The sequence below is a fragment of the Ovis canadensis genome, chromosome 3 (assembly GCF_042477335.2).
Source record: "Ovis canadensis isolate MfBH-ARS-UI-01 breed Bighorn chromosome 3, ARS-UI_OviCan_v2, whole genome shotgun sequence".
In the NCBI taxonomy this organism is placed as follows: Eukaryota; Metazoa; Chordata; class Mammalia; order Artiodactyla; family Bovidae; genus Ovis; species Ovis canadensis.
In genome coordinates this window covers 77139660-77155472 of record NC_091247.1, presented here as the reverse complement: position 1 = coordinate 77155472, position 15813 = coordinate 77139660, and the positions used below count along the sequence as shown (strand labels likewise).

The following is a 15813-nucleotide window of genomic DNA, read 5'->3' as shown; positions in this document are numbered from 1 at the left end:
CTGCTGCTGCTGCTGCTAAGTCGCTTCAGTTGTGTCCGACTCTGTGCAACCCCAGAGACGGCAGCCCACCAGGCTCCCCCGTCCCTGGGATTCTCCAGGCAAGAACACTGGACTGGGTTGCCATTTCCTAGATTCCACTATGACTCCCTTGCCCTGGTTGTGACAGCTTAGATGCCCCCAGACTGTGATACTGGCCACTAGGGGAGCAAGATCTTCCCCAACTGAGAACCAGTGATAGGAGATGAAGACCAGTAAGCTTTAAAACTCTGCTGACTGGCTAGTGAAAATAAATGGCATTTATACTTTACAGATGGTGGTGTTAATTGGTATAGCCAACCAAGGGGGATAGTCTGGCAATATTTATAAAAATCACACGTATCATCCTTTGAAAAAATCCAGTTTTAGGACTTTATCTCAGAGTTACACTCTAATGTTTAGAGGATGAAGCACATGCAAGATTATTCATGTAACCTGTTGTGATAACAAAAATTGGAAAAACCTATATGTCTATCACTGAGAGATTAATTATAGAACTTTCTGAGGGTCATTGAAATGTTGCAGCTGTAACAGAATCTGATTATGTATTAGTGAACAATCTTTTAGAATACTATATCAAAGTTAAAAAAGATATAGAACAGTATATATAGTGTGGAGTTATAGAAAAGAAAAAAAAGCAGTGCTTTATATTTGTCTGTGTGTGCGTGCATAGAATGTGTTTGGAAATATATTCTATGAACTGTTAACACTTGGGTGGTAAACTGAATGTGTAGGGGACAGTGGTGAAAAGGAGTGTCTCCTTTTTGATGTACCTTTTGAACCTTCAATTTTTGATCTATGTTACCTAGAACATTTTATCATAATTAGTAATTTATTTTATGGACCTTCTGTATATAAATACTATTATATTATTATTTTATATATATAACTATTGTAATAGTTATTATATAAGACTTTTATCCAAACTTGTTAAAAACAGATGATGAAAAAAGATAAGTAGCATCAGCTGTATATATATTTTTTCATTTTTAAAATCTTAGTTTCTTATTTTGATATGTAGGTGGCTATGTTTATCCACCATATTATACCCTTCACCTACTAGAATCTCTGGGACATGAAATAGGTGCTTGATATGTTATTGAGTGAATGAATTACTGGGAAAACAACATAGCTTGGGGGGAGGCATTGTCTTAGGTCTTGAACACTTATGACTTTAAATCCTGAAATCTGTAACCTGTATTTTTAATATTTTTTTTTAGGAGCAAAGACTCTGGAGAGTGTTGTGCTTAGTAAAATGAATTTTGAGTCTTTCGTAAAAGATCTTCTTCTAGTTCGTCAGTACAGAGTTGAAGTTTATAAGAACAGAGCTGGAAATAAGGCCTCCAAGGAGAATGATTGGTATTTGGCATTTAAGGTAATTCTCTTCCTTTTAAATTTAGTTGTGTTTTTAAGAATAGAAAAAATAAAAACGCAAGAGGATTCTGTGTTGCTTTAATATTTTACCCAGGTGTTGTGATGGTAAAATCCTTTGGGAGACTTCAATATTCTTTAGCATGTGGTCTTTAAAATCACAGTTTAATAGCAATTCAGAAATGCAGTAACTCCTTATGAGTATGAGTACTCTGAGCTTTGTCACTATCACTGAAACTCAAGTAATTAATAGCTTTTATGTAAACTTGAATGCCAGCATTAAAGAAAATTTGATTTTTACTGGTTTTGAAGTAATATCACACAAATTAACATGTTCTGGGAAACTCATTTATACACATTTGTAATGTATTTGGCTCTTTGTGTATTCCTTTCTCTTTCATTTGACCGTAATTTTTTTAAAGTCTGGAACTTTGTTTAATGCTGATCATATTCCTAGGTGTGTCTAGAAGGGCTTGTGCTTCTAATGCCTTCATGGAGATGATTGTGCCAGCTTGTTTTATTTAAGGACTGTATTTTTAGTCTGTAAAGTCGTATTTTTCTTCACACACAGTACATTTTCTCGTAGCTCAGTCAGTAAAGGATCTGCCTGCAATGCAAGAGACCCTGGTTCAATTCCTGGGTCAGGAAGATCCCCTGGAGAAGGAAATGGCAACCCACTCCAGTATTCTTGCCTGGAGAATTCCATGGACAGAGGAGGCGTTCGGGCTTCAGTCCATGAGGTTGCAAGAGTAGGACACAACTTAGTGACTAAACCAATACATGCATATACATACTGGATAAAGGTTAAAATGTTGGGGAATTGAGATTTATCCTTGCAGGGGAATAAACATGTGGTAAGCGGGGGACAGTGCACTGGGCTTGCAGTTGGTGCATCTCATTTCTTTTCTCCTCTGGGTGATGTTGGCAAATTTCCCAGCCTTCTCCTGTATCTGTTTCTTTATAAATGTAAAATTAGAAGGTTTTCAAGATGTTTTCTGACCTGAAAGGCCTATGAAAATTTTTGTGTGTGCAGTATTTAAACATGTGATGTTGGTGCTGCCCCAAGTACAATATTCTTCAATATCCCTTCCATGTTGCCTCCCACCACCACCGCCCCCGCCCTGCCTTTGAAAATGTAGACATTTCCTGAAGATTACATCTGAGAGAATTTAGCATCCTGTGTTATGGAGTTTCCTCAGAATTTTCAGTGATACTTTACTGAGAAAAGTGGGACTGAGAGTATTATCCTCAATGGCTCAGCATTAAGAATCCGCTGCCAATGCGGGAGAGTTGGGTTTGATCCCTGGGTCAGGATGGTCCCCTGGAGGAGGAAATTGCAACCTAGTCCTGTATTCTTGCCTGGAAAATCCCATGGATGAGGAGCCTGGTGGGCTAGAGTCCATAGTGTCACCAAGAGTTGAGTATGGCTGAGCGTGAGTGCGCACACACACACACGTTATGGTGGAGTTTCCTTAGAATTTTCATTGCTACTTTACTGAGAAAAGTGGGACTTAAAGTATTATCCTACATCTTGAAAGATTTTAATAGAAAATTGAGGTTACCAAAACACGATGTTTTTCTCTCTCACTCTTCACAGAGCTCGGTTAGTAACAACAACAAAATGTGGAATCATGAATTTAGGTGATTAACTGTTTTATCAGCTCATCATGCCTCACTCCTTTGTGTCATCAGAATTCTTTTAGATGAATTGTTTTTAACTCCTAGCTTTTAGATTGGGGCGGGGCGGGGGGGGGCATTAAGTGTGTATCTTGATCAGGTTAAAATGTAGTATCTTCATTCTGACATTTTAAGAAGTTCAGATTTACAAGCTGCTAAAGTTGATATATCTTAATTTTTAGCTTATTGATTTTGTTGTAAAGTATTAGTGATATTTAGGGTAGTTGACGTCTGTGACTTTTTTTTTTTTTAACTTTTGTCCACACCAAGTGGCGTGTGTGACTTTATTTCCCTGACTAGGGATCAGACTGGTGTCACTGGCAGTGGAAGCTTGGAGTCTTAACCTCTGGATCATCGGGGAAGTCCCTGTGAATGACTTTTTCCCTGTGTTCTCAGTAGTATGTTCAGAGCAGGAAGGGGCCTTAGTGCCATCTAGTACTGTCCAAAACTCAATTTTTATTAGCTACTGGTTCACTTTTGAAGGTTTTTTAAAGATATGCTTCATAACCTGTGTGTAAATCTGAAGCATGTATGTGAAATTATGTTTGTGAGTGAATCAGTGCTCTTAAATTTAAGTATCAGATAACAGTTTTCCATAACATTTTCTTCTTTGGGGCTGGGCTGTGAGGCATTCAGGATCCCTGGCTAGGGATTGAACCCAAGCTTCCTGTGCTGGAAGCTCAGAGTCTTAACCACTGGACTACTGGGGAAGTCCCTCCGTTTCATTTTTGATCCAGATTTTAATCGATTCATACAGAGTTACAGTATATTCAGAACCATATTGTGAAAAGATACTGTTATGATGCTAAAGACATCCAAGACCTATTGATGGTTACGGGTTGCCTAAGTTTGGTTGTCACTGCTCATTTGTACTGTTTCTGACTGTCAGTTTTCGTACTGTGGTCCGTCAGTTGCCCCGGAAATGCCTCATGTTAACAGGCAGCTGTCAGCTTCTGATCATGTTGAACTGCTGTAACCCACCGACTTGACACAAGTAGAGCCAAAAGCAAAGAAAAAAGCCCTTTAGTTACCTAGTATATTCTTAAAGAGATTTGTAATCTTTTTGAAATATTGAAAATAGGTCAAAGACCCTTTATTTGGAAATCACTGTTCTAGAACAGTCTGCATTTTACAAATATATTGATATAGAGAGATGACTATCCAAGGTTAATATTTAAGCTAATAATGCGATATGTGTATAACTACTCAGTGAAAATTCCGGTACGTGTAACCAATAGGTAGTATGGCAGAGTGTAGAAATGTAAGCATACCATTGAGAGGGTTATCTCTGGGTTCCTTGATGAATGAGTGAGTGTAAACCTAGCTGCCACATTTCAAACTGAAAATCACTTTTTTTTGTTGAAAATCACTTTTGATACTGATGTTTTGAGATGTGCCCAAGTGTTCTTATGGAAAATTAGGGAGGATAGTTTATAGAAAATATGGTAATATTAATTGGAATACATGGTTATAAGTAATTTTCTGTTTGGTAAGAAAATGTTTTGTTAATAAAATCCATCTAGGTTGGGTAATTTTTGTTTGCTAGTGAAATATTAAAGTACATTGAACAGTTTCTTAGTTTCTCTTTATTTTTGCTTAGGCCTCTCCAGGTAATCTTTCTCAGTTTGAAGATATTCTCTTTGGTAACAACGATATGTCTGCTTCCATTGGTGTTGTGGGCGTTAAAATGTCTACAGTCGATGGTCAAAGACAGGTTGGAGTTGGGTATGTTGACGCCACACAGAGGAAGCTGGGACTGTGTGAGTTCCCCGATAACGATCAGTTCTCCAATCTGGAGGCTCTCCTGATTCAGATTGGACCAAAGGAGTGTGTTATACCAGGAGGGGAGACTGCTGGAGACATGGGGAAACTGAGGCAGGTAAGGGAGTGGAGTCTATGATAGAGAGTCCAAGGCTGGGAATGCCTCTAAAGTAACATGATGCTGTTTTATTTAAGAAAAATTTTAAAAGTCGAACTATTTCAATATTTTGACAGAAACTTTGTATCTTTATTAGGACTTGTTCTCCCTCAGGTCATTTCCCCCTCCCCCCTTCCTCTCTTTCCTTCTGAACTGAATGCCATCTTAAAGGGATCACAATTTATAAAAGAAGTGCTTTCACAGCTGAGGGATGCAGGGTGGGGAGAGGTGATGTCAGGCCTTTAAAAGTAAAAAACTGTGCCCATATTTAGCATGGATGTAACAGATAAGATCCAGTTTTCAGGATTATTTATTTCTTAATAGTTTGAGTAGATCTTTAGCCTCTTTTATTTTTCTGATTCTTTTATTTTAACAAAGTTCTGATTTTTGTTGTTTGTATACGTATCTGGTTTTTTATTTTAGATTTTTAAGGATTCTTTTCTTCTTATGAGCCTCAAATATGATAAGAACTACTTGAGAGTTAGCAAATCTGTGATGGGCATTTTTAGCATAAATATATCTAGGTAACTTTCCCCAAGTATTATTCTTTTAATAGTTTTTACTACTGAGACTATTTTTTGAAAGCTTCATGTAAGCCTGATTTTGAATTTCCACAAAAATTTTATTTATAGATTTTTAAAATACATGTTACCAACATTTTCTTGCATGTATTGTTGTGTAACAATATAATGTGGGTTAATAAGTTGTTTATTAAACTGTTGTTACTTTATATTTGCCAGTGGCACAACTTTCTGTATTGCTTTTCTCCTAGTAATTTAAAATATTTCTTGTAAAATAGGTTATTCAGAGAGGAGGAATTTTGATTACAGAAAGAAAAAGAGCTGACTTTTCCACGAAAGATATTTATCAGGACCTCAACCGGTTGTTGAAAGGCAAGAAGGGAGAACAGATGAATAGTGCTGTCTTGCCAGAAATGGAGAACCAGGTATGTGGATTACACATGTGAATTTACCCCTAAATAGTGATGTTTTAGAAGGGTGGTGCTTCTGTCATCTGTATTTCAAAGCCTAAAATGGATCACTGATTTTTAAGCTTATTTTAATCTGTGATGAAGTTTGTGAAAATGACTAGAAAAATTCAAACATAATCTTAAATACAACTTCATTATATTTACACAACATATATCCTTGGGGTGAGGAAGAGATTATTTTACTGGTTTTACCAGAAAGCCTGATTACTGTCAGCTAAGTAGGTGAGATAGCACAGTTGGTACTATTAAAGTTTTATAATATAGGAGCTGTGAGGTTTTAAATAAATTACTTCAGCTTCATTATGTCTTAAAGGATTGTTGTGGAGATTAGAAAGTAAAAAGGATGGAAATATACACAGTGCATAATAATTGCAAAATAAATGTTACATTTAAACAGTTTGGCTCAAAAATTGGCACTGATTGTGTTCAGTGTTAGATATGAACATGCAAACAATGGTTGAAGTTTATTTTCAATTTTTCAAATCTTTGAGGAAAGTATGGTTTGGGAGTTATATTTTTATGTAAAATATTAGAAACCTCTTTGAATGGTTATTTCAAATGGTTATGTCAGTGGATCACTGACAAGTTAAAATAAAAATTTGTATATTTAAATAAGAGCAAGTTATAGCTACTTATAATTTTCAAAATTGACTTCAAACCAGAATAAATTGAGACTATTATTACTATCATGATTTTACAGTCATTACTTATCACATAATAGTTTGGTCCTTATAAACTAAGTTTATCTGTTTTACTTTCTTTGTGTGACAGAATGAAAAGGCATTGTGTATGAGTAATAATCCCAGTACAGACATTCCCTGACTTATGGTTCAACTAAGGATTTTTTTTTTTGACTTTACAATGGTGCAAAAGTGATATTTATTCAGTAGAAACTATACTTTGAATCTTGACCTTTTCCTGGACTAGCAGTATTGGGTGCAGCTTTCTTGTGTTGCTGGGCAGCGAGCAGCAGCTCAGTCAGCCGTGGGATCACAGGGTTTAATAGCTGATACACTTACCGCCATGTGGTACCCACAGAACCATTCTGTTTTCTGCTTTCAGTACAGTGTTCAATAAATTTTGAGTTATTAAACTATATTATAAAGTAGGCTTTGTGTTAGATGATTTTGCCCAACTATAGGCTAACGTGTTCTGAGCACATTTAAGGCAGATGAGGCTAAGCTATGATGTTCGGTAGGTTAACAGTATTAAATGCATTTTCCATTTATGATAGGCTTATTGGCATGTACCTCGTAAGTCAAGGAAAACCTGTATTAGAGAAAATTACTGTAGTGTTGAAAATTGGAAGATGCTACTGAGGGTTTCCCAGGTGGCTCAGTGATAAAGAATCCATTTGCCAGTGCAGGAGACTCAGGTTTGATCCCTGGGTGGGAAGAGCCCCTGGAGGAGGAAAGGGCAACTATATTTTTCTAATTGCAAACTATATAAATATAATTTGTCCTGACTTTATGAGTAAATTGTGTATTAACAGCAGTTTTAAAAACTTATATTTTAAGTTTTATGTCTAAAACTGCAGTAATTATAAAGTGTTGTTGTTTTGGGGAAAATATACAGCAATATTCTTGCCAGGATAATCCCATGGCCAGAGGAGCCTGGTGGGCTACAGTCTGTGGGGTTGCAAAGAGGCAGACATGACTAAGCAACTGACCATGCACACAAGCGTCTTAGGGCCACTAAAAATTGTTACCATCTGTCCCTGATGGTGTAACAGGGGATTCTTATATATTTGGCAGAGGCAGATAGATGACTGTATTGTCAGTTAGGAAACATATGCACCTTCACAATGAATTTGGTACCAAATATAAGTAGACTTTTCATTGGGCTATCAGTTTAATGTCCTTAGCCTCTTTATGTTATGTTATAGTAGTAATATAGACAGTTATTTAATATATATACAAGGAAGTATATGTATCATAAGTGTATAACAATTTTTATGAATTATAAATACCCACATAACCAGCACCCATGAAACAGAATAGTACCGGGATCATAAGACCCTCTTTATGTTTTCTTCCAGTTGTTAACCTCCATTAGTACCTCTGACAGTATGAATTAGTTTGATCTATTTTTGTAGTTTATATAAATGGACTCATAAAGATTGTGCTCTTGTGATTTCCTTTATTCAGTATCATGTTTGTGAGGTAATCTGTGCTGTCACGTGTTGTGGATTGTTTGTGCTTATATCTTTAGTATTCCGCAGTGTGAATATGCCAGGCTTTACCCTTTTCACTCTTGGTGGACAGTAGCATAATTTCTCCTTTTGGCTATAATAAATAGTGTTGCTATTACAGTAAGTTTTCACTTCCTTAAGATTATTTTCTAGGCTTAAAAAGGTTTGTTTAAACTTTGTCTGATTTTCTTGGTTTGAATTGGGAAAAAAATACCAGGAAAAATGATGGTGTTTGAAATTTATTTTCATATTCCCATTTGTTTTTCTTTTTTAAATCTCTAGAATTCTAGTGATAGCCATCTTTTGTTTTAAATTCTTAATCTTAGGTTGCAGTTTCTTCCTTGTCTGCAGTAATCAAATTTTTAGAACTCTTATCAGATGACTCAAACTTTGGACAGTTTGAACTGACTACTTTTGACTTCAGCCAGTACATGAAATTGGATATTGCAGCAGTGAGAGCCCTTAACCTTTTCCAGGTAAAAAAAATACATCCGTTAAAAATATTTGCTTTTATATATAGAATATAAGACTTTTAATAAGGAGCTTAAATATTTTGAAATATTATTATACTTAAATAGTTTTGAATTACTATATTTTTCTAATTGCAAACTATATAATTTGTCCTAACTTTATGAGTAAATTGTGTATTAACAGCAGTTTTAAAAACTTATATTTTAAGTTTTATGTCTAAAACTGCAGTAATTATAAAGTGTTGTTGTTTTGGGGGAAAATATACAGCAAAAAATCAGATTAATACGGTAAAAGTCTGATTTTCAGATAAGGAGCTTCTGTGTACATTTCAGTTTAATATTTGAAGAATGTTAAGTTTTGTGTTGTCACAAGTTTGGGGAGTAAAGAGGTTTTTTGGTTTTTTTTTTCCATGAGTCTTGTGGGATTTTAATTCCCCAAGCAAGGATTGAACCCAGGCCTTTGGCACTGAGAGCTTAGACTTGTAATCATTGGACTATCAGAGAGTACCCAATGTTAGTGTTCTTGTTCCAAAATTAAGTAATCCTTTTTCATGGCATAGCAAGGTCACTAATGAGCCTGCCGCTTTCCTGTTTTATTTTTGTTTACTAGGGTTCTGTTGAAGATACTTCTGGCTCTCAGTCTCTGGCCGCATTGCTGAATAAATGCAAAACCCCTCAAGGACAAAGGCTGGTTAACCAGTGGATTAAGCAGCCTCTTATGGACAAGAACAGAATAGAAGAGAGGTATATTAAAAAAAAAAAGTGTACACTTTTGTAAACTCTTAAGTAACTTCCAGTCACTCCATATGCTTATACCACTTATTACAACATGCAATTTGGCACCTGTATTTTTGCATCTAACTGCACAGAAAGTTAATAAAGTAGTGGAGTAGTGGTGATTTAGATTGATTAACTTATTTTCTTCATTTTCTTCATTTCTTCATTTTTTTACCCTTCACTGTAAAAAGGTAAACTTTTATTAGAGAGGTGGTGTAGGTATAATGTCTCAGCATTTGAGCTTTGGAGCTAGTTTACCTTGGTTCATATTGAGCTCTTCCACTTAGGTGCTGTGTTATATTGGGTATTATTGAGCCTCTGGGTGGCAGTTTCTTCCCTTTTAAAATGACAATGGTAACACACCTCCTTCTTAGGGTTGCTATGAGGATTAGATGATTTCATGTATTTAAAGTACTTTGAACAATGTCTGGCACAAAGGAAGCACTAACTCTTTATTCTAGAAAAAATTTAAGGCAGCCTAAACATATTTCAGAAAATCTTTAAAACTGAGGAAATAAAAAACGATATAATGCTGCTGCATATAATGTGAGTAGCATTGGAGTATGTTTTATTTTTATCTTTTGTTTTAGATACAAGTTTTAAAACTTAAATGACGTGTAATACACATAAAAGCGCAAATCCTAAAGGTGCAGTTTGATGGATTTTCACAAAATTAATATCTTGGTAACAACATACAAGTCAGGAAACAACATAACTAGCATCCCCAAAACCTTTATCAGTTATCCTTAGAGTTACTGCCTCTCCTCACTTCAAGGGTAATGACTGTATCTTTCTAGCCTCATAGATTAATTAGTTGTACCTGTTTTTGAACTGCATATAAGTAAAATAATTTTCTATAGTTCACTCTTAATGTTTAATAGTTTTTAAAAACACAGTTGTAATCCTAGTATAGTTTTGTATCCTAGTATTTTTCCACTTGTGCTTTTATTACATAAGCATTTTTTAGTGTTTCTGTTTTATGTTCATATTCAGTACTTTTTATAAATTCATAATATTTTATTGACTGGATATACTTTACCTTTTTCAATAATTAGGTTATTTCAGTGACCTTATTGTATACCTAACATTTTCATTTTGGTAAATTAAGATATATTGCCAGAATAGGTAAAAGAAAGTCAGTAATTTTATGGATTTGATCTTGTCAAATTGTTCAAGAATTTGTTGACTACCTACTGAATTCTGATGGTATACAAAAAGCATGATGATCCCTTGACTATTTGGGACAATATATATGCCAGGCAAACGTAAAATAGTTGATCAGTATCATAAGACACTGCAGATAGTTACCAAGGTAAGCATTGATCCTGTAGATTCTAAAGGGTCTTACAATAAAAATAACTCATGAAGTCAGCAAATTGTGGGTAAGTTGACATATCATTGAAAATATGGAAGTTGAAATGCTAAGGTAACTTCCTGAAGCCAGGTTTGCTGGAGAAGAGTGGGATTTAGTAACCAAATAAGAAATAGGAAGGATTGGATATTTGCAAGTAATTAAGGCAGTTTACAGGTTTTTATTTTAATTATTTGTGACTGACTACATTTACATAAGTCAAATGTGAAATGGAACAGAAGGAGATACAGTGCTGAGTTTCTTGCTCTTATTTCCCGGTTTCCCAGGACTCGCTTCCGCAGGGCCTCTGCACAGCAGCAGGGACACATTTCTTATTGTACTCTGTGTGAATTGCCAACACTTGACCTGGGAGCAACCAACCGGTCTTAGTCGGATTCTCGAGTGTCCTTCCATGGAAAGTCTGTGCCTGCACAAGTAGAAGTGTATATCCATTCTCCCTCATCTCTTTGTTGTTTCTGAAAGGATAGGTAGTTGAATTCCCATGCTCTAGGTCACTGGTTGCATTTTTAACTTTGGGCTTGTAGGGACAGAGCACATGTCAGTGGTCCTCTTCTGGTTTAACAGCTAGAGCGTGCTTGTATTTGGACCCTTCAAAAACCTGAGACATCACTTACTGTTACCAGAGTAACAAGTTATTTAGAAGGCAAGATACCAAAATTAATTTTTTGGCTGTAATTTAAGGTTATTTTCATAGGACATAGCAATAATTTCCAAAATCTGATACCCTTGCAAGACTGACTAATTAGGAATACGATTTGCGAGAATGGCTTTCTGAGTCAGATCATGATCTGTTTTTCTGCACCTGTGGGATGAGGAAATATTTTCTCCTTTCTATCTTGGGGAGAATTTTTTTTTTTTAACCAGCAATTAGGAAGGTCTGTGGTTTTCAAGGCCCAGTGCTGAAATTCCAGAGCGGGAAGACAAAGTTATACTCCTTAAGGCAGACTTCTCTTGGGCCAGTCTCCTTTTTTAAAATACCCTTTCTCAGTTCCGCCTGCCGTGATACATCATGCTTCTGGTTTATGCCTTGCTGGGGTTCTCATTGTCTCCCTCTGTGAGCATTTAAGATTTAGATGGATTATTCTTCAGAGCTGCGTATCGAATCAAGCTTTTGTTCTTACTGTCACTGTTTTACAGTGATTTTCTAGCAGAGAGGTGGTGGAAATCTCCACTCCACCCTTCTGAAACTCACGTGAGGAGTTAATGTGTGTGGCTCTGCAGGGAATTCTGTTAAGGAAAGCAAAGATTTCTCTCTTTTCTGTTTTTACTAGAGCAGACAGAGGAACAGTTGTGACTAGATTTTTGAGTTTGATGGATACATCTATTCCAGAGCTATCAGTTCAGTTCAGTTGCTCAGTCGTGTCCGACTCTTTGCGACCCCATGAATCGCAGCACGCCAAGCCTCCCTGTCCATCACCATGTCCCGGAGTTCAGTCAGACTCACGCCCATCGAGTCCGTGATGCCATCCAGCCATCCCAGTGATAGGTTCAGAAATAACAATGAAAACAGGATTGCTTTTCAGTCATTGTCAGGCTCTTAGGAAGAAGAGAAGACTGGTTGCCTGGCACTTTGCTAAGTATCTCACGTTCATTAGCTGAGAGGTGGTGGAGACTGGCTCCTGTCCTGCCTGACTCCAGAACCCAAGCCTTGCATCGCTGTACTGTATTTCTTGTTTCTACCAATTGTGTTTAATTTGATCCAAGTTGAATTTTAACATCAGAAATGAAATGTACTGTTTTGGCTTTTAAGTTATACCTGTGGAATAGCTTTATGTGTGGTAATGCTCATTTTTCCATTCATTAAAACCTGTTTGCACTGGCACTACTTTATAGCTAGCTAATGGCTTAAGTACTTTAATCTCCAGTGAGAATTGCTAGGTTACTACCTTCAAGAAGTGAGTTTCTGGGTATTTCTTCCTAGCAGTCAAATTAGGAATTATAACAAGAATGCCGTCCGTATTACTATTAAAAATCCTCACATTTGCACATGGCACTAGGGCTGTTACCATTAGTTTTAATTTTTTAGGACTTTTTTTGTTTTTTGCCTTTCCATAGATTTATGTGAAGCCTTAATGAATTCTCCTTTTTTGTTGTTGTTGTTAGACTTCTTTAAAGAACATTGAATATATGTTAGCATAGGACATAGTTCACTCTTGAAGTTGCTGATGATACCATTTGCACATGTTGAATTTGGTATTCTTATTGCCTTCTAGTTTAAAATTATTTTTATATGACATTTAATAGCAGTTTTATTTGAAATATGTCTCCAAATAAAAGTAGTTCCCATAAATGTAGAAATGGTGGTGGTGCTCATGTGATAGTATATCATGCTTCTTGCTTGAGGCAGTGTACTTCCGGGGCTGTATTCAGACTTAGACCTACATTTCTCTCCAGGTTGTGTTAAGTATCCTTCTGTGCAAGAATGTCTTTAGTTGGTAGTGAGTGTTGTGCAGAAGCAGACGTCTGGAGGTCATACAGTGAGTGCAGTTTCTTTGAAACAGCAGAGCTTTGCTCTGGCCTCAGAGGACAGACAGGAGGGCTGTCACTCCACTGCCTTCCCACCACTGTTTTCTCTGTTTTCAGATCAAGGTTAGTGAAACCCCTTATTCTGGTTTCTGGGCTGATCTGCTAGTCCCGTTGAATTTTATTTGCCTTCTTATCCAGCCTGTACCACGAAGGCAACCCTTTTTCCAGTGCTTTCATGGGGGACATATAATTTCTTGCCCCATTAGCCCTTTGTCAAACTGGCCCCTCTTTCTCTATTAAAAGCTGCTGGAGAGGTCACACAATGCAAATTGAATCCACTGTACTTTTCAAGCTATCTAGCTTTCGCTGCTTCCTGGTGTTACTTTTGTTATATGACTTACTACAGTGACCAGTGCAGCATTTTGTATTTTTCATTCAGCTTCTCCTGTACTTAAACAGATGGTCTCCTCCCTGATTGTTGCAGTCTCAAAATGTGCCTGTATTTTCAGTTTTCAGTTTTCTATTCCCTGGTTCTGTCTCACAAGAGGAAATTGTACTCTGTCCTTTCCAAAGGCAACATTTTCATTTTGCTTCTGGTTACAGTTTTCTTCTTTCCCTATTCTCTCCTTCAGTTTTCTTCTGTTGAGTCCTGTATTCTTCTCCTGTCAAGTCTCTGCTGTTGCTGCTCCACCATTCCTTCCCAAGTATTTTCCTCAAAATCCTATCTCTTTAAATCCTGAGTGTTCAGAATATCGGAATATTGGACCCTGATGCTGGGAAAGATTTAAGGCAAAAGGAGAAGGGGGCAGCAGAGGATGAGATAAGACAGCTTCACTACCTCAATGGACATGAATTTGAGCAAACTCCGGGAGATAGTGGAGATCAAAATGTGGTTCCCAAGCTCCAAAGGGAGTTCCCTGCTTTCTTGTATCACATTTTGTTGCATTTTATATCTCATTTGTTATTCAGCACTGACTGTAAGAACAGACATGTCCTTCACTAGATTCAGTGTTCTTTGAAAGCATATTCCTCTCTTATATGTTTGGCCATTTTTTTTTCTTTTTTAATTTTCTCAACCCTACCTCGCAGATTATCTATTTAATGTATCAGATGAGTGGTGCTGTCTGTATTAAACCATGTGAAGAACAAAATCTTGTAGTTCTTTAGGTACCAAATTTATTCTCAGCCATATAAATATACTGTTGTGAAATTCCAGCCAATTATTCATACAGTGAGATCAGAAATAGTGGTTTTAAAGAATGGAAAGAATGGTGAATTTAAAATATCAAAAATTTCACGACTAATTTTATAATTCTTTTGAAATTTTAGAGAGGAACTGACCCCCAAAATGATCTTATAGTCTAGTCAGCTTGAAAATTAATGTATCAAATTGTGACAGCTGAGTAATTTTGAGTAGGATTGATAGGTATACCTTGTTTTGCCAACAGTAACTTTGTTACTTCTGAAATTGTGATTTGAAAGTGGCATTGTCATGGAAACAGTAGAGCAGTCTTTTTAAAAAAAAAAACCTCTGTTAGCCAGAACATAAACTAATACTATAATTATTTCTGAAATGGCTTATTGAATAGACTTGTGAAACTAGCAGTTTATTAGACTTTTAATGATACCCAGACCAAAGACTGAGGGGACTGTGTATCTTGCCTTGTCCTATGTGTTTTTAGAAGCTTTTTCATTCTCTTGCTGTTTTACTTAATACTCTTACTGGAACTTTATGCTCCTTTTTTTGTTTGTTTGTTTTATTGTAGTACAGTTGATTTATGATGTGTTCATTTCTACTGTACAACAGGGTGCTTCAGTTTTATATTTCTTCCTATTCTTTTCCATTATGGTTTATTATCAGTGAATACAGTTCCCTTTGCTATACAATAGGACCTTGTTTTATATGTAACAGCTTACATCTGCTAACACCTCTTCCCCTTGGCCACCACAAGTCAGTTCTCTATGTCCCCGAGTCTGTTAGTGTTTGGTAGATAGGTTCGTTTGTGTCATATTTTAGACTCGACATATAAGCGATATCATATGGTATTTGTCTTTCTCTTTCTGGCTGACTTAGTATGTTAATTTCTAGTTGTATCCGTGTTGCTGCAAATGGCATTATTTTGTTCTTTTTTAATGCCTGAGTAGTATTCCAGTGTGTGTGTGTGTGTGTGTGTGTGTGTAATGCCTGAGAAGTATTCCATTGTGTGTGTGTGTGTAATGCCTGAGAAGTATTCCATTGTGTGTGTGTGTGTGTAATGCCTGAGAAGTATTCCAGTGTGTGTGTGTGTGTGTGTGTACACACGTACGTACACGCCACATCTTTATGCATTCGTCTTTAGGTTGCTTCCATGTCTTGGCTATTGAGAATAGTGCGGCTGTGAACATAAGAGTGCCTGGGTCTTTTTGAATTATTTAGTTCTGTCTGGGTATATGCCCAGGAATGGGATTGCTGAATCATATGGTAATTCTATTTTTTGTTTTCTGGGGAACCTCCATACTGTTTTCCAAGTGGCTGCACCAACTTGTATCCCCACCAACGGTATA

General features: G+C 36.5%; 1 protein-coding gene across 2 annotated transcripts in view; it reads left to right on the top strand.

The window, feature by feature from the left end:
- MSH2 (mutS homolog 2) overlaps window positions 1–15813 on the top strand; it is an 85559-nt gene that overhangs the window by 5541 nt on the left and 64205 nt on the right. For both annotated transcript variants that reach the window (XM_069583379.1, XM_070292344.1), the window contains exons 2-6: window positions 1257–1411; window positions 4685–4963; window positions 5802–5948; window positions 8511–8660; window positions 9265–9398. In XM_069583379.1, coding sequence (XP_069439480.1) covers window positions 1257–1411; window positions 4685–4963; window positions 5802–5948; window positions 8511–8660; window positions 9265–9398 — 865 coding nt within the window. The remainder of the gene's footprint in view (window positions 1–1256; window positions 1412–4684; window positions 4964–5801; window positions 5949–8510; window positions 8661–9264; window positions 9399–15813) is intronic.